General features: G+C 44.3%; 1 protein-coding gene across 4 annotated transcripts in view; it reads right to left on the reverse strand.

Annotated features, from left to right (window-relative positions):
• LanB2 (laminin subunit gamma-1) overlaps positions 1 to 17774 on the reverse strand; it is a 342671-nt gene extending 324897 nt beyond the window's left edge. For all 4 annotated transcript variants that reach the window (XM_071656602.1, XM_071656600.1, XM_071656601.1 and 1 more), the window contains exon 1: positions 17533 to 17774. In XM_071656602.1, coding sequence (XP_071512703.1) covers positions 17533 to 17733 — 201 coding nt within the window. In that variant the 5' untranslated portion in view covers positions 17734 to 17774. The remainder of the gene's footprint in view (positions 1 to 17532) is intronic.
• Between the last annotated feature and the right edge of the window lie 228 nt (positions 17775 to 18002).

The raw sequence follows: 18002 nt of genomic DNA on the forward strand, positions 1-18002 counted from the left end.
TATGTATACGTTGAGATGTATAGGAATGTATATGTGTGGTGTGTGGACGTGTATGTATATACATGTGTAAGTGGGCGGGTTGGGCCATTCTTTCGTCTGTATCCTTGCGCTACCTCGCTAACGCGGGAGACAGCGATTAAGTACAATAAATAAAAATAGATAAATATATAAGGAAACATATTTAAGGAATTTCTAATTTCAAATTAGGCCAAGACACAAAATATTGTCTTTGACACTTCAAACTCAATATGACGATAATAATAATTCAATTATCTTAAGATACTTGTATTTAACTGAATTATATTTATTAATTATAATAATTGAGTTTTAAGACATTTATTAAGCATAATATATGCAGAAAAAAAAATTGCTTACGTACATCTTAAAACAAATGAATTAAATTACCTATATTTGAGAATAGATTATAATGGAATTATAATCTTCATAAATGATAATAATGTAATTATAATCTTTATAAATGATAATTATGGATAATTGTGTCATATATATATATATATATATATATAATATATATATATATATATAATATATATATATATATATATATATATATGCCAAGAAACAAGGCGTCCCAGCTGGGTATGATACCAAATTTATATAATTATGAGCCTAATTATCATGATATGAAATTCGATAATTCATTTATCATATCAGAAGACGATAATTCATCTACCATAAAGCATAATACGATAATTCATTTATCATGATGTATCAGAATACGATAATTCATTAATCAACGATAATTCATTAATCATGATATATCAGAATACGATAATTCATTTATCATGATATACTAGAATACGATAAATCATTTATCATGACAAGAATACGATAATTCATTTATCATGATATATCAGAATACGATAATTCATTTATCATGATATATCAGAATACGATAATTCATTTATCATGATAATAGAATACGATAATTCATTTATCATGACATACTAGAATACGATAATTCATTTATCATGATATATCAGAATACGATAAATCATTCATCATGATATATCAGAATACGATAATTCATTTATCATGATATATCAGAATACGATAATTCATTTATCATGATATATCAGAATACGATAAATCATTTATCATGATAAGAATACGATAATTCATTTATCATGATATATCAGAATACGCTAATTCATTTATCATGATATATCAGATACGATAATTCATTTATCATGATATACAGAATACGATAATTCATTTATCATGATATATCAGAATACGATAAATCATTTATCATGACAAGAATACGATAATTCATTTATCATGATATATCAGAATACGATAATTCATTTATCATGATATATCAGAATACGATAATTCATTTATCATGATATATAGAATACGATAATTCATTTATCATGACAATACTAGAATACGATAATTCATTTATCATGATATATCAGAATACGATAAATCATTTATCATGACAAGAATACGATAATTCATTTATCATGATATATCAGAATACGCTAATTCATTTATCATGATATATCAGAATACGATAATTCATTTATCATGATATATCAGAATACGATAATTCATTTATTATGATATACCAGAATACGATAAATCATTTATCATGACAAGAATACGATAATTCATTTATCATGATATATCAGAATACGATAATTCATTTATCATTCACGATATCAAAATGTCCGGCAGGTCGAGCAAGCTGGTCGAGCTGGCTGGTTGGGCAAGCTGGTCGAGCTAGCTGTCGAGCAGCTGGTCGAGCGGCTGGTCGAGCTAGCTGGTCGAGCAGGCTGGTCGAGAAAGGCTGGTCGAGCTAGCTGGTCGAGCAAGCTGGTCGAGCAGGCTGGTCGAGCTAGCTGGTCGAGCAGGCTGGTCGAGCAAGCTGGTCGAGCAGGCTGGTCGAGCAGGCTGGTCGAGCAAGCTGGTCGAGCAGGCTGGTCGAGCAGGCTGGTCGAGCTAGCTGGTCGAGCAGGCTGGTCGAGCAAGCTGGTCGAGCAGGCTGGTCGAGCAGGCTGGTCGAGCAAGCTGGTCGAGCAAGCTGGTCGAGCAGGCTGGTCGAGCTAGCTGGTCGAGCAGGCTGGTCGAGCAGGCTGGTCGAGCTAGCTGGTCGACAGGCTGGTCGAGCAGCTGGTCGAGCTAGCTGGTCGAGCAGGCTGGTCGAGCGACCATGTGGCTGCATTAAGCAGGAGGCCCCACGCCAGGCTAGGCCACTGACCAAACATGGCCGACCCCGCCACTAGGCCTCGTATTTACCACTCTCTCTTTTTTTCCTTCATTTCTTTCAATCAGCCGCGTCCAGGAATGAATGAAGCGGCAGGGAAGGAATGAAGGAGCACTTGGCTACGCCTTGGGATAGCCAAGACATTCATATGAGAGCCAGACTTACGAAGAAATAACTTTCTAAATAAACTTTTGAAAGGACACAAAATTCGACTGAAAAAATGGGACAAATTTGTACTGAGAAAATAAATGCATTATCACCACAAGAGCAACATCATAAATGCATTATCACCACAACAGCTACATCATAAATGCATTATCACCACAACAGCTACATCATAAATGCATTATCACCACAACAGCTACATCATAAATGCATATCACCACAAAGCTACATCATAAATGCTTTAAACACCACAACAGCTACATCATAAATGCTTATCACCACAAGAGCACATCATAAATGCATTATCACCACAACAACTACATCATAAATGCATTATCACCACAACAACTACATCATAAATCATTATCACCACAAGAGCTACATCATAAATGCATTATCACCACAAAGCTACATCATAAATGCTTTATCCCCCACAAGAGCTACATCATAAATGCTTTATCACCACAACAGCTACATCATAAATGCCATTATCACCACAAGAGCTACATCAAAAAATGCATTATCACCACAAGAGCTACATCATAAATTGCATTATCACCAACAAGAGCTATATCATAAATTTCATTATCACCACAACAACTACATCATAAATGCATTATCACCACAACTACTCAATAAATGCTTTATCACCACAAGAGCTACATCCCTAAATGCTTATCACCACAAAGCTACATCATAAATGCATTATCACCACAACAGCTAACATCATAAATGCTTATCACCACAAGAGCTACATCAATAAATGCTTTAATCACCACAACAACTACATCATAAATGCTTTATATCCCACAAAGCTACATCATAAATTCATTATCACCACAACAACTACATCATAAATGCATTATACACCACAAGAGCTACATCATAAATGCATTATCACCACAAGAGCTACATCAAAAATGCTTTATCACCACAACAGCTTACATCAAAATGCATTATCACCACAACAACTACATCATAAATGCTTATCACCACAAGAGCTACATCATAAATGCATTATCACCACAGAGCTACATCATAAATGCATTATCACCACAAGAGCTACATCATAAATGCATTATCACACAACAACTACATCATAAAGCATTATCACCACAAGAGCTACATCATAAATGCTTTATCACCACAAAGCTACATCATAAATTGCATTATCACCACAAGAGCTACATCATAAATGCATTATCACCACAAAGCTACATCATAAATGCTTTATCACCACAAGAGCTACATCATAAATGCATTATCACCACAACAACTACATCATAAATGCATTATCACCAACAACAAACACAAGACTACATCATAAATGCATTTAATCACCACAAGACTACATCATAAATGCTTAATCACCACAACAGCTACATCATAAATGCATTATCACCACAACAGCTACATCATAAATGCTTATCACCACAAAGCTACATCATAAATCTTATCACCACAACAGCTACATCATAAATGCTTTATCACCACAACAACTACATCATAAATGCTTTATCACCACAAGACTACATCATAAATGCATTATCACCACAAGAGCTAACATCATAAATGCATTATCACCACAAGAGCTACATCATAAATGCTTTATCACACAACAGCTACATCATAAATTCATATCACCACAAGAGCTACATCATAAATGCTTACACCACAAGAGCTACATCATAAATGCATTATCACCACAAGAGCTACATCATAAATGCTTTATCACCACAACAGCTACATCATAAAATGCATTATCACCACAAGAGCTACATCATAAATGCATTATCACCACAAGAGCTACATCAAAATGCTTTATCACCAAAAAGAGCTACTCATAAATGCTTTAAACACCACAACAACTACATCATAAATGCTTATCACCACAACAGCTAATCATAAATGCTTTATCACCACAACATACATCATAAATGCTTATCACCACAAAGCTACATCATAAATGCTTTATCACCACAAAAGCTACATCATAAAGCTTTATCACCACAAAGCTACATCATAAATGCATTATCACCACAACAACTACATCAAAATGCATTATCACCACAAGAGCTATATCATAAATCTTTATCACCACAAAAAGCTACATCATAAATGCATTATCACCACAAGGGGCTAAAATCATAAATGCTTTATCACCACAAGAGCTACATCATAAATGCTTTTTCACCCCCAACACTACATCAATATGCATTATCACCACAAGAGCTACATCATAAATGCTTTATCACCACAAGAGCTACATCATAAATGCTTATCACCACAACAACTACATCATAAATGCATTATCCACCACAAGAGCTACATCATAAATGCTTTATCACCACAACAGCTACATCATAAATGCATTATCACCACAACAACTACATCATAAATGCATTATCACCACAACAGCTACATCATAAATGCATTATCACCACAAGAGCTACATCATAAATGCTTTATCACCACAAGAGCTACATCATAAATGCTTTATCACCACAAGAGCTACATCATAAATGCATTATCACCACAACAACTACATCATAAATGCATTATCACCACAAGAGCTATATCATAAATGCTTTATCACCACAACAGCTACATCATAAATGCATTATCACCACAAGAGCTACATCATAAATGCTTTATCACCACAAGAGCTACATCATAAATGCTTTATCACCACAAGAGCTACATCATAAATGCATTATCACCACAACAACTACATCATAAATGCATTATCACCACAAGAGCTACATCATAAATGCTTTATCACCAGAACAGCTACATCATAAATGCATTATCACCACAACAACTACATCATAAATGCTTTATCACCACAAGAGCTACATCATAAATGCTTTATCACCACAAGAGCTACATCATAAATGCTTTATCACCACAAGAGCTACATCATAAATGCATTATCACCACAAGAGCTACATCATAAATGCATTATCACCACAACAGCTACATCATAAATGCTTTATCACCACAAGAGCTACATCATAAATGCATTATCACCACAAGAGCTACATCATAAATGCATTATCACCACAAGAGCTACATCATAAATGCATTATCACCACAAGAGCTACATCATAAATGCATTATCACCACAACAGCTACATCATAAATGCTTTATCACCACAACAGCTACATCATAAATGCATTATCACCACAAGAGCTACATCATAAATGCATTATCACCACAAGAGCTACATCATAAATGCATTATCACCACAAGAGCTACATCATAAATGCTTTATCACCACAAGAGCTACATCATAAATGCATTATCACCACAAGCAGCTACATCATAAATGCATTATCACCACAACAACTACATCATAAATGCATTATCACCACAACAGCTACATCATAAATGCTTTATCACCACAAGAGCTACATCATAAATGCTTCCCTCCCACACCACAGAGCTAGGCTTCCCTCCCACACCACAGAACCAGGCTTCCCTCCCACACCACAGAGCTAGGCTTCCCTCCCACACCACAGAGCTAGGCTTCCCTCCCACACCACAGAGCTAGGCTTCCCTCCCACACCACAGAGCTAGGCTTCCCTCCCACACCACAGAACCAGGCTTCCCTCCCACACCACAGAGCTAGGCTTCCCTCCCATACCACAGAGCTAGGCTTCCCTCCCACACCACAGAACCAGGCTTCCCTCCCACACCACAGAGCCAGGCTTCCCTCCCACACCACAGAGCTAGGCTTCCCTCCCACACCACAGAGCTAGGCTTCCCTCCCACACCACAGAGCTAGGCTTCCCTCCCACACCACAGAGCTAGGCTTCCCTCCCACACCACAGAGCTAGGCTTCCCTCCCACACCACAGAACCAGGCTTCCCTCCCACACCACAGAGCTAGGCTTCCCTCCCACACCACAGAGCTAGGCTTCCCTCCCACACCACAGAGCTAGGCTTCCCTCCCACACCACAGAGCTAGGCTTCCCTCCCACACCACAGAACCAGGCTTCCCTCCCACACCACAGAGCTAGGCTTCCCTCCCACACCACAGAGCTAGGCTTCCCTCCCACACCACAGAACCAGGCTTCCCTCCCACACCACAGAGCTAGGCTTCCCTCCCACACCACAGAGCTAGGCTTCCCTCCCACACCACAGAACCAGGCTTCCCTCCCACACCACAGAGCTAGGCTTCCCTCCCACACCACAGAACCAGGCTTCCCTCCCACACCACAGAACCAGGCTTCCCTCCCACACCACAGAGCTAGGCTTCCCTCCCACACCACAGAACCAGGCTTCCCTCCCACACCACAGAGCTAGGCTTCCCTCCCACACCACAGAGCTAGGCTTCCCTCCCACACCACAGAACCAGGCTTCCCTCCCACACCACAGAGCTAGGCTTCCCTCCCACACCACAGAGCTAGGCTTCCCTCCCACACCACAGAACCAGGCTTCCCTCCCACACCACAGAACTAGGCTTCCCTCCCACACAACAGACCTAGGCTTCCCTCCCACACCACAGAGCTAGGCTTCCCTCCCACACCACAGACCTGGGCTTCCATCCCATACCACAGAGCTAGGCTTCCCTCCCACACCACAGAGCTAAGCTTCCCTCCCACACCACAGAACCAGGCTTCCCTCCCACACCACAGAACCAGGCTTCCCTCCCACACCACAGAACCAGGCTTCCCTCCCACACCACAGACCTGGGCTTCCATCCCATACCACAGAGCTAGGCTTCCCTCCCACACCACAGAGCTAGGCTTCCCTCCCACACCACAGAACCAGGCTTCCCTCCCACACCACAGAGATAGGCTTCCCTCCCACACCACAGAACCAGGCTTCCCTCCCATACCACAGAGCTAGGCTTCCCTCCCACACCACAGAACCAGGCTTCCCTCCCACACCACAGAGCCAGGCTTCCCTCCCATACCATAGAACCAGGCTTCCCTCCCACACCACAGAGCTAGGCTTCCCTCCCACACCACAGAACCAGGCTTCCCTCCCACACCACAGAACCAGGCTTCCCTCCCACACCACAGAACCAGCTTCCCTCCCACACCACAGAACCAGGCTTCCCTCCCACACCACAGAGCTAGGCTTCCCTCCCACACCACAGAACCAGTCTTCCCTCCCATACCACAGAGCTAGGCTTCCCTCCCACACCACAGAACCAGGCTTCCCTCCCACACCACAGAGCCAGGCTTCCCTCCCATACCACAGAGCTAGGCTTCCCTCCCACACCAGAGAACCAGGCTTCCCTCCCACACCACAGAGATAGGCTTCCCTCCCACACCACAGAACCAGGCTTCCCTCCCACACCACAGAACCAGGCTTCCCTCCCACACCACAGAACCAGGCTTCCCTCCCACACCACAGAACCAGGCTTCCCTCCCACACCACAGAACCAGGCTTCCCTCCCACACCACAGAGCTAGGCTTCCCTCCCACACCACAGAACCAGGCTTCCCTCCCATACCACAGAGCTAGGCTTCCCTCCCACAGCACAGAACCAAGCTTCCCTCCCACACCACAGAGCTAGGATTCCCTCCCACACCACAGAACCAGGCTTCCCTCCCACACCACAGAACCAGGCTTCCCTCCCACACCACAGAACCAGGCTTCCCTCCCACACCACAGAACCAGGCTTCCCTCCCACACCACAGAACCAGGCTTCCCTCCCACACCACAGAACCAGGCTTCCCTCCCACACCACAGAGCCAGGGTTCCCTCCCACACCACAGAACAAGGCTTCCCTCCCATACCACAGAGCTAGGCTTCCCTCCCACACCACAGAACCAGGCTTCCCTCCCACACCACAGAACCAGGCTTCTCTCCCACACCACAGAGCTAGGCTCCCCTCCCACACCACAGAGCTAGGCTTCCCTCCCACACCACAGAGCTAGGCTTCCCTCCCACACCACAGAGCCAGGCTTCCCTCCCACACCACAGAACCAGGCTTCCCTCCCACACCACAGAACCATTCTTCCCTCCCACACCACAGAACCAGGCTTCCCTCCCACACCACAGAACCAGGCTTCCCTCCCACACCATAGAGCCAGGCTTCCCTCCCACACCACAGAACCAGCTTCCTCCCACACCACAGAACCAGGCTTCCCTCCCACACCACAGAGCTAGGCTTCCCTCCACACCACAGAGCCAGGCTTCCCTCCCACACCACAAAACCAGGCTTCCCTCCCACACCACAGAGCCAGGCTTCCTCCCACACCACAGAGCTAGGCTTCCCTCCACACCACAGAGCCAGGCTTCCCTCCCACACCACAGAACCAGGCTTCCCTCCCACACCACAGAACCAGGCTTCCCTCCCACACCACAGAACCAGGCTTCCCTCCCACACCACAGAGCCAGGCTTCCCTCCCACACCACAAGAACCAGGCTTCCCTCCCACACCACAGAACCAGGCTTCCCTCCCACATCACAGAACCAGGCTTCCCTCCCACACCACAGAACCAGGCTTCCCTCCCACACCACAGAACCAGGCTTCCCTCCCACACCACAAAGCCAGGCTTCCCTCCCACACCACAGAGCTAGGCTTCCCTCCCATACCACAGAGCTAGGCTTCCCTCCCATACCACAGAGCCAGGCTTCCCTCCCACACCACAGAGCTAGGCTTCCCTCCCACACCACAGAACCAGGCTTCCCTCCCACACCACAGAACCAGGCTTCCCTCCCACACCACAGAACCAGGCTTCCCTCCCACACCACAGAACCAGGCTTCCCTCCCACACCACAGAGCTAGGCTTCCCTCCCATACCAAAGAGCCAGGCTTCCCTCCCGCACCACAGAACCAGGCTTCCCTCCCATACCACAGAGCCAGGGTTCCCTCCCACACCACAGAACCAGGCTTCCCTCCCATACCACAGAGCTAGGCTTCCCTCCCACACCACAGAACCAGGCTTCCCTCCCACACCACAGAACAAGGCTTCCCTCCCACACCACAGAGCTAAGCTCCCCTCCCACACCACAGAGCTAGGCTTCCCTCCCACACCACATAGCTAGGCTTCACTCCCACACCCCTGAGCCAGGTTTCCCTCCCACACCACAGAACCAGGCTTCCCTCCCACACCACAGAACCAGGCTTCCCTCCCACACCACAGAACAGGCTTCCCTCCCACACCACAGAGCCAGGCTTCCCTCCCACACCATAGAGCCAGGCTTCCCTCCCACACCACAGAACCAGGCTTCCCTCCCACACCACAGAACCAGGCTTCCCTCCCACACCACAGAGCTAGGCTTCCCTCCCACACCACAGAGCCAGGCTTCCCTCCCACACCATAGAACCAGGCTTCCCTCCCACACCACAGAGCCAGGCTTCCCTCCCACACCACAGAGCTAGGCTTCCCTCCCACACCACAGAGCCAGGCTTCCCTCCCACACCACAGAACCAGGCTTCCCTCCCACACTACAGAACCAGGCTTCCCTCCCACACCACAGAGTAGGCTTCCCTCCCACACCACAGAGCCAGGCTTCCCTCCCACACCACAGAACCAGGCTTCCCTCCCACACCACAGAACCAGGCTTCCCTCCCACATCACAGAGCCAGGCTTCCCTCCCACACCACAGAACCAGGCTTCCCTCCCACACCACAGAACCAGGCTTCCCTCCCACACCACAGAACCAGGCTTCCCTCCAACACCACAGAGCCAGGCTTCCCTCCACACCAAGAACCAGGCTTCCCTCCCACACCACAGAGCTAGGCTTCCCTCCACACCACAGAACCAGGCTTCCCTCCCACACCACAGAACCAGGCTTCCCTCCCACACCACAGAACTAGGCTTCCCTCCCACCACAGACCAGGCTTCCCTCCCACACCACAGAACCAGGCTTCCCTCCCACACCACAGAACCAGGCTTCCCTCCCACACCACAGAACTAGGCTTCCCTCCCACACCACAGAGCTAGGCTTCCCTCCCACACGACAGAGCTAGGCTTCCCTCCCACACCACAGAGCTAGGCTTCCCTCCCACACCACAGAACCAGGCTTCCTCCCACACGACAGAGCTAGGCTTCCCTCCCACACCACAGAACCAGGCTTCCCTCGCACACCACAGAACCAGGCTTCCCTCCCACACCACAGAGCAGGCTTCCCTCCCACACCACAGAACAGGCTTCCCTCCCACACCACAAACCAGGCTTCCCTCCCACACCACAGAACCAGGCTTCCCTCCCACACCACAGAACCAGGCTTCCCCCACACCACAGAACCAGGCTTCCCTACCCAACAGCCACACAAGAACCAGGCTTCCCTCCCACACCACAGAACCAGGCTTCCCTCCCACACCACAGAACCAGGCTTCCCTCCCACACCACAGAACCAGGCTTCCCTCCCACACCACAGAACCAGGCTTCCCTCCCACACCACAGAACCAGCTTCCCCCACACCACAGAACCAGGCTTCCCTCCCACACCACAGAACCAGGCTTCCCTCCCACACCACAGAACCAGGCTTCCCTCCCACACCACAGAACCAGGCTTCCCTCCCACACCACAGAACCAGGCTTCCCTCCCACACCACAGAACCAGGCTTCCCTCCCACACCACAGAACCAGGCTTCCCTCCCACACCACAGAACTAGGCTTCCCTCCCACACCACAGAACCAGGCTTCCCTCCCACAGCACAGAGCTAGGCTTCCCTCCCACACCACAGAGCTAAGCTTCCCTCCACCATCACAACAGCTTCCACTCCCATACTCATGGAAGGCAGCTTTGCTGTACATAACAGCTTCGTTGACCACACCTCCCCCCCACAGGCCAAGCTTCTGTGAAGCCTGGGAAGGTGGGAAGTAAAAGAGGAATACCCCCACACCTGATTGTAAACTCTCTCTCTATCATAGAGAAATACACAATCGCTATTCTACCACCTCTCTCTCTCTCTCTCTCTCTCCTCTCTCTCTCTCTCTTCTCTCTCTCCTCTCTTCTCTCTCTCTCCTCTCTCTCTCTCTCTCTCTCCTCCGGATCCCTTAATTCACAAGACCCCCCCTCCCCCTCCCCCTCCCCCCCCAAGACGTCTTTATCCACACATAACTCTATATTGCACATTGCTGGCCCACCATTCCATACCTTGCAACCCATTTATGTACGCCAAACTACATATAGAGCGTATACGCCAAACTACTTATAGAGCGTATACGCCAAACTACATATAGAGCGTATACGCCAAACTACATATAGAGCGTATACGCCAAACTACATATAGAGCGTATACGCCAAACTACATATAAAGCGTATACGCCAAACTACATATAGAGCGTATACGCCAAACTACATATAGAGCGTATACGCCAAACTACATATAAAGCGTATACGCCAAACTACATATAGAGCGTATACGCCAAACTACATATAAAGCGTATACGCCAAACTACATATAGAGCGTATACGCCAAACTACATATAGAGTGTATACGCCAAACTACATATAAAGCGTATACGCCAAACTACATATAGAGCGTATACGTCAAACTACGTATAGAGCGTATACGCAAAACTACATATAGAGTGTATACGCCAAACTACATATAGAGCGTATACGCCAAACTACATATAAAGCGTATACGCCAAACTACATATAGAGCGTATACGCTAAACTACATATAAAGCGTATACGCCAAACTACATATAGAGCGTATACGCTAAACTACATATAGAGTGTATACGCCAAACTACATATAGAGCGTATACGTCAAACTACATATAGAGCGTATACGCCAAACCACATATACATAGAGCGTAGTGGCTCTACCAAGCTATGGTAATACATTGCCAGTCTATGGCGTATAGCCACCCCACTCCGAGGGAACGTAAGCTTCAGTTATCGATAAACTGGCAATAACTAATGGATAACTCATAAATTACCTTCAGTTATCCATAATCAAAGTAATTCTGGGCTAATTGATACTGCAGAGTACACCAATAATGGAAAATAAATGCTTTATACCTTAACGTTAGCCTCAGTTATCAACGAATAATTATCCTAAGTCTGTCTCATAACTTATCTATCATTTATGAATATAATTATGACCTCAATAAAGATCTAAATAAATGACTATGACCCACCATTAACCTTTATCAAGGGGGAGAGAGAAATAAAAATAAATGGAGATGTGTTCAAGTAAGTGACAACATTATAACACAATGCGCTCCTTCGTGGCCCGGGAAATGGCGCTCGCCCCCTAACTTTATAAATTAATTTCGAACCGTTTTTTTTTTTTTGCTTGGCTAAATGTCATCAATATCTAACCTGAATTATAGAAATTATAGAACAACATTATAGAATAATTCTCATAATTGAGTATGATAAGATTATTTTTGGTTCAAGCCATTTCTAGTGTGTTTTTTAATGTGGTTGGCACACACACACACACACACACACACACACACACACAACACACACAACAACACACACACACACACACACACACACACACAGAGGACAATTTACTCATTAATCATATAAGTACATACGAAAATATCTAACATACACTATCTACCTACGTCTCAAGTCTGTACCTACTACTTCTACCTACTAATTCTACTTCTAACTAATGTTCCTACCTACTTCTTCTACTACTTCTAACTAGTGTTCCTATCTACTACTTCTACCTAATGCTCCTACCTACTACTTCTACTTCTAACTAATGCTCCTACCTACTACTTCTAACTATTGCTCCTACCTACTACTTCTACTTCTACCTAATGCTCCTACCTACTACTTCTACCTCTAACTAATGCTCCTACCTACTACTTCTACTTCTACCTAATGCTCCTACCTACTACTTCTACCTCTAACTAATGCTCCTACCTACTTCATCTAACTAATGCTCCTACTTACTACTTCTACCTCTAACTAATGCTCCTACCTACTACTTCTACCTCTAACTAATGCTCCTACCTACTACTTCTAACTATTGCTCCTACCTACTACTTCTACCTAATGCTTCTACCTCTAACTAATGCTTTTACCTACTACTTCTAACTATTGCTCCTACTTACTACTTCTACCTCTAACTAATGCTCCTCCCTACTACTTCTAACTATTGCTCCTACCTACTACTTCTACCTACTACTTCTGCCTCTAACTAATGCTCCTACCTACAACTAATGCTCCTACCTACTACTTCTAACCATTGCTCCTACCTACTACTTCTACCTAATGCTTCTACCTACTACTTCTACCTCTAACTAATGCTCCTACCTACTACTTCTAACTATTGCTCCTACCTACTACTTCTACCTAATGCTCCTACTTACTACTTCTACCTCTAACTAATGCTCCTACCTACTACTTCTAACTACTGCTCCTACCTACTACTTCTACCTAATGCTCCTACCTACTACTTCTACTTCTAACTAATGCTCCTACCTACTACTTCTAACTATTGCTCCTACCTACTACTTCTACCTAATGCTCCTACCTACTACTTCTACCTCTAACTAATGCTCCTACCTACTACTTCTAACTATTGCTCCTACCTACTACTTCTACTTCTACCTAATGCTCCTACCTACTACTTCTACCTCTAACTACTGCTTCTACCTACTACTTCTACTTGTACCTAATGCTCCTACCTACTACTTCTACCTCTAACTAATGCTCCTACCTACTACTTCTAACTATTGCTCCTACCTACTACTTCTACCTAATGCTCCTACCTACTACTTCTACCTCTAACTAATGCTCCTACCTACTACTTCTACCTAATGCTCCTACCTACTACTTCTGCCTCTAACTAATGCTTCTACCAACTACTTCTAACTATTGCTCCTACCTACTACTTCTACCTAATGCTTCTACCTACTACTTCTACCTCTAACTACTGCTCCTACCTACTACTTCTGCCTCTAACTAATGCTTCTACCAACTACTTCTACTTGTACCTAATGCTCCTACCTACTACTTCTGCCTCTAACTAATGCTCCTACCTACTACTTCTACCTCTAACTAATACTTCTACCAACTACTTCTACTTGTACCTAATGCTCCTACCTACTACTTATATTCACACTTTTCCTGAAGTGAGTTAAGTGTTGTCAAGTGTTAAGTGAGACACGTGGGCAGAACGCCAGCAGGTCCGGGGAAGCCAGCTACGTGGGTCAAAGGAGTGGAACTTGACAGCCACTGGAAAGCCGCCTCACACCACCACTACGTACCCCCCCCCCCCCTCACTGTACCTACTACATTGCAATGTAATAATTCAACTTGATAACTGATAAATGAAAAGGATACAGGTCAAGTTATACAACTCAGTCCACCCAACATCTCATAATGATAAATGATCTATCATTTATCTCGATAAAGCGACTTACACCCACCTACAGATACTGTAGCATTGTTTACTAAAGAATAATGCATTTATTTACATGTTGTGCCTTCCTACACGACCAGCCATTTCACCTGGTAATCAATTTATATAATGATAATTACCCTCGCTCCAGGTAGCGCACAAACCAGTTCATTTTGTCATAATTATTCCATGTCCAGAGATTATCACTTCACCATATCAGTGATTATAACTTGATAAGTGATAACGCAAGTCTTATCCCTGAATAAATGATAATGCAAGTCTTATATCATTTATCATCAAACACACACACTGATATAACACACGAGATATACCCGTCTGCTAACTCCATACTGTAGTTATTCCACCTGCAGTTACTGTAGTAGTTATTATTCCATCTGTAGTTACTGTAGTTATCATCCCACCTGTAGTTGCTGTAGTAGCTATTATTCCATCTATAGTTACTGTAATTATTGCATATAGTTACTGTAGTTGATATTCCATCTGCAGCTACTGTAGTTATAATTTCATCTATAGTTGCTGTAGTTATTATTCCATCTGTAGTTACTGTAGTTATCATTCCACCTGTAGTTACTGTAGTGGTTATCATTCCATCTATAGTTACTGTAGTTTTTATTCCATCTACATTACTGTAGTTATTATTCCATCTGTAGTTAGTTATCATTCTATCTGTAGTTATCATTACATCTATAGTTACTGTAGTTATCATTCCACCTGTGGCTACTGCAGCTATTATTCCATTTCTATTTACTGTAGTTATCATCATATCTATAGCTACTGTAGTTATTGTTCCATCTATAGTTACTGTAGTTATTCCATCTGTAGTTACTGTAGTTACTATTCCATCTGTAGTTACTGGTTATTATTCCATCTATAGTTACTGTGGTAATCATTCCATCTATAGTTACTGTGGTAATTATTCCATCTAGAGTTACCGTAGTTATCATTCCATCTGTAATAAGTCTAGTTATTATTCCACCTATAGTTACGGTAGATGTCATTCCATCTATAGTTAATGTAGTTATTATTCCATCTATAAGCACTGTAGTTATCATTCCATCTGTAATTAGTCTAGTTATTATTCCACTTTAGTTACTGGTTATTATTCCATCTATAGTTACTGTAGTTATTATTCTATCTATAATTAGTCTAGTTATTATTACATCTATAATTACTGTAGTTATTATTCCATCTATAGTTACTGTAGTTATTATTCCATCTATAGTTACTGTATTTATTATCCAATCTATAGTTACTGTAGTTATCATTCCATCTATAATTCGTCTAGTTATTATTCCATCTATAGTTACGGTAGTTATTCCATCTATAGTTACCGTAGTTATTATTCCATGAGTAATTAGTCATCATTCCACCTACAGTTACGGTAGTTATCATTCCATCTATAGTTACTGTAGTTATCAATCCATCTGTAATTAGTCTAGTTATTTTTCCACCTATGGTTACTGTAGTTATTATTACATGTTATCAGTATAGTTATTATTCCATCTATAGTTACTGTAATTATTCCATCTACAATTAGCCTAGTTATTATTCCATCTATAGTTACTGTAGTTATTATTCCATCTATAATTAGTCTCGTTATTATTCCATCTATAGTTACTGAAGTTATCAATCCATTTGTAATTAGTCTAGTTATTATTCCACCTATAGTTACTGTAGTTATCATTACATCTGTAATTAGTCGTTATTATTCCAACTACAGTTACTGTAGTTATTATTCCATCTGTAATTAGTCGTTATTATTCCATCTATAGTTACTGTAGTTATTATTCCATCTATAGTTACTGTAGTTATTATTCCATCTTTAGTTACTGTAGTTATTATTCCATCTATAGTTACTGTAGTTATTATTCCATTTATAGTTACGGTAGTTATTCCATCTATAGTTACGATAGTTATTATTCCAGCTAGTTACGGTAGTTATTATTGCAGCTATAGTTACTATAGTAATCATTCCAGCTATAGTTACGATAGTTATTATTCCAGCTACAGTTACGATAGTTATTATTCCAGCTATAGTTACGATAGTTATTATTCCAGCTACAGTTACGATAGTTATTATTCCAGCTAGAGTTACGGTAGTTATTATTCCATGCTCCAAGTTACTACGAGGCCTTGCGATGCCCCGCGTCTCAGCGGGTCTCCCCGCCTCACACCACACCTGAAGTAACGAACTAAAACTTCTCGTGTATATATATATATATATATATATATATATATATATATATATATATATATATATATATATATACGTGTCACAAAGTCTAATTATGTGATGGTAATCCATGCCTCTATATTATAGCTGTTTCTCCTAAATATATCATTAATCAAATAGCTCTTCATGGTAACTACATTAACGCACACGAATCATCTCACGGTACGTCAGCCATGATGGCATCTCCCCAAGCGACGCCGTTGTCCCGTTGACAACAGGGGTCAGGTCAACATACACCCGAGGTCACGGGTCAGGTCAACACCCCCCCGCGGCGTGACAGAGAGCGCCATGTTGTACCCACTGACGCGGCCGCGTCGCTCGACCCGTGAGGGAGGCGCGTTCCCCCCGCCCCCCCCCGCCCCCGCCCGCCTCACGAAATGACGCCGTTCGTGTCACGATCAGGGCCCCCCTCACCCCCCCATGTCTCGGGGGATGGAGATGACCTCCCCGCCCCCCCTCCCAAGCATGGGACTCCCGCAGGCCTCAGACACAGACACACACACACCCTCCTGACGAAGGGGGTCAAGCCCGTCATTCAAACCTCATGTTGTGGCGGAGGAGCCGCCGCGCGCGCGCGCGCACTCACCCACCTGTGCCTTGCCTCCTTCATCGTAGCAGCGGGAGCTCCTGCCTCGCCCCTCTGGCTCGTCCACGTTGCTCGCGCCGTAGGTGATCTCGTTGAAGGGGAACCGGTAATACTGTGCGAGGGAGGTACACAGGGAGCACAGGAGCACCGCGACTTGCAGCACTAGGCTAGGGTTAGTCCTGAGGAGGGAGCGCGAGCGAGCCATGACCCTTATGATGCGCTCGGCATGACAACACTGACGCGGCCACGGCTGACCAACGCTGACTGTGGCCCCCCCTCTCAGCCTGCCGGACACCCACCGCTGCCAGGCGTATGACCCACCCTACCCCTCCTTACTTATAACCCAACCATCTTATATCCCCTAATATATACCCATAACTCCAATAACTATAATATTAGATTTAACTTCAAGTAATCTATCTCTATATTGACCGGGGGAGTGTTTCTAGCGTCGACCGTTGGAGTGGGTACGAC

This window comes from Panulirus ornatus, chromosome 63, assembly GCF_036320965.1.
Source record: "Panulirus ornatus isolate Po-2019 chromosome 63, ASM3632096v1, whole genome shotgun sequence".
Lineage (NCBI taxonomy): Eukaryota > Metazoa > Arthropoda > Malacostraca > Decapoda > Palinuridae > Panulirus > Panulirus ornatus.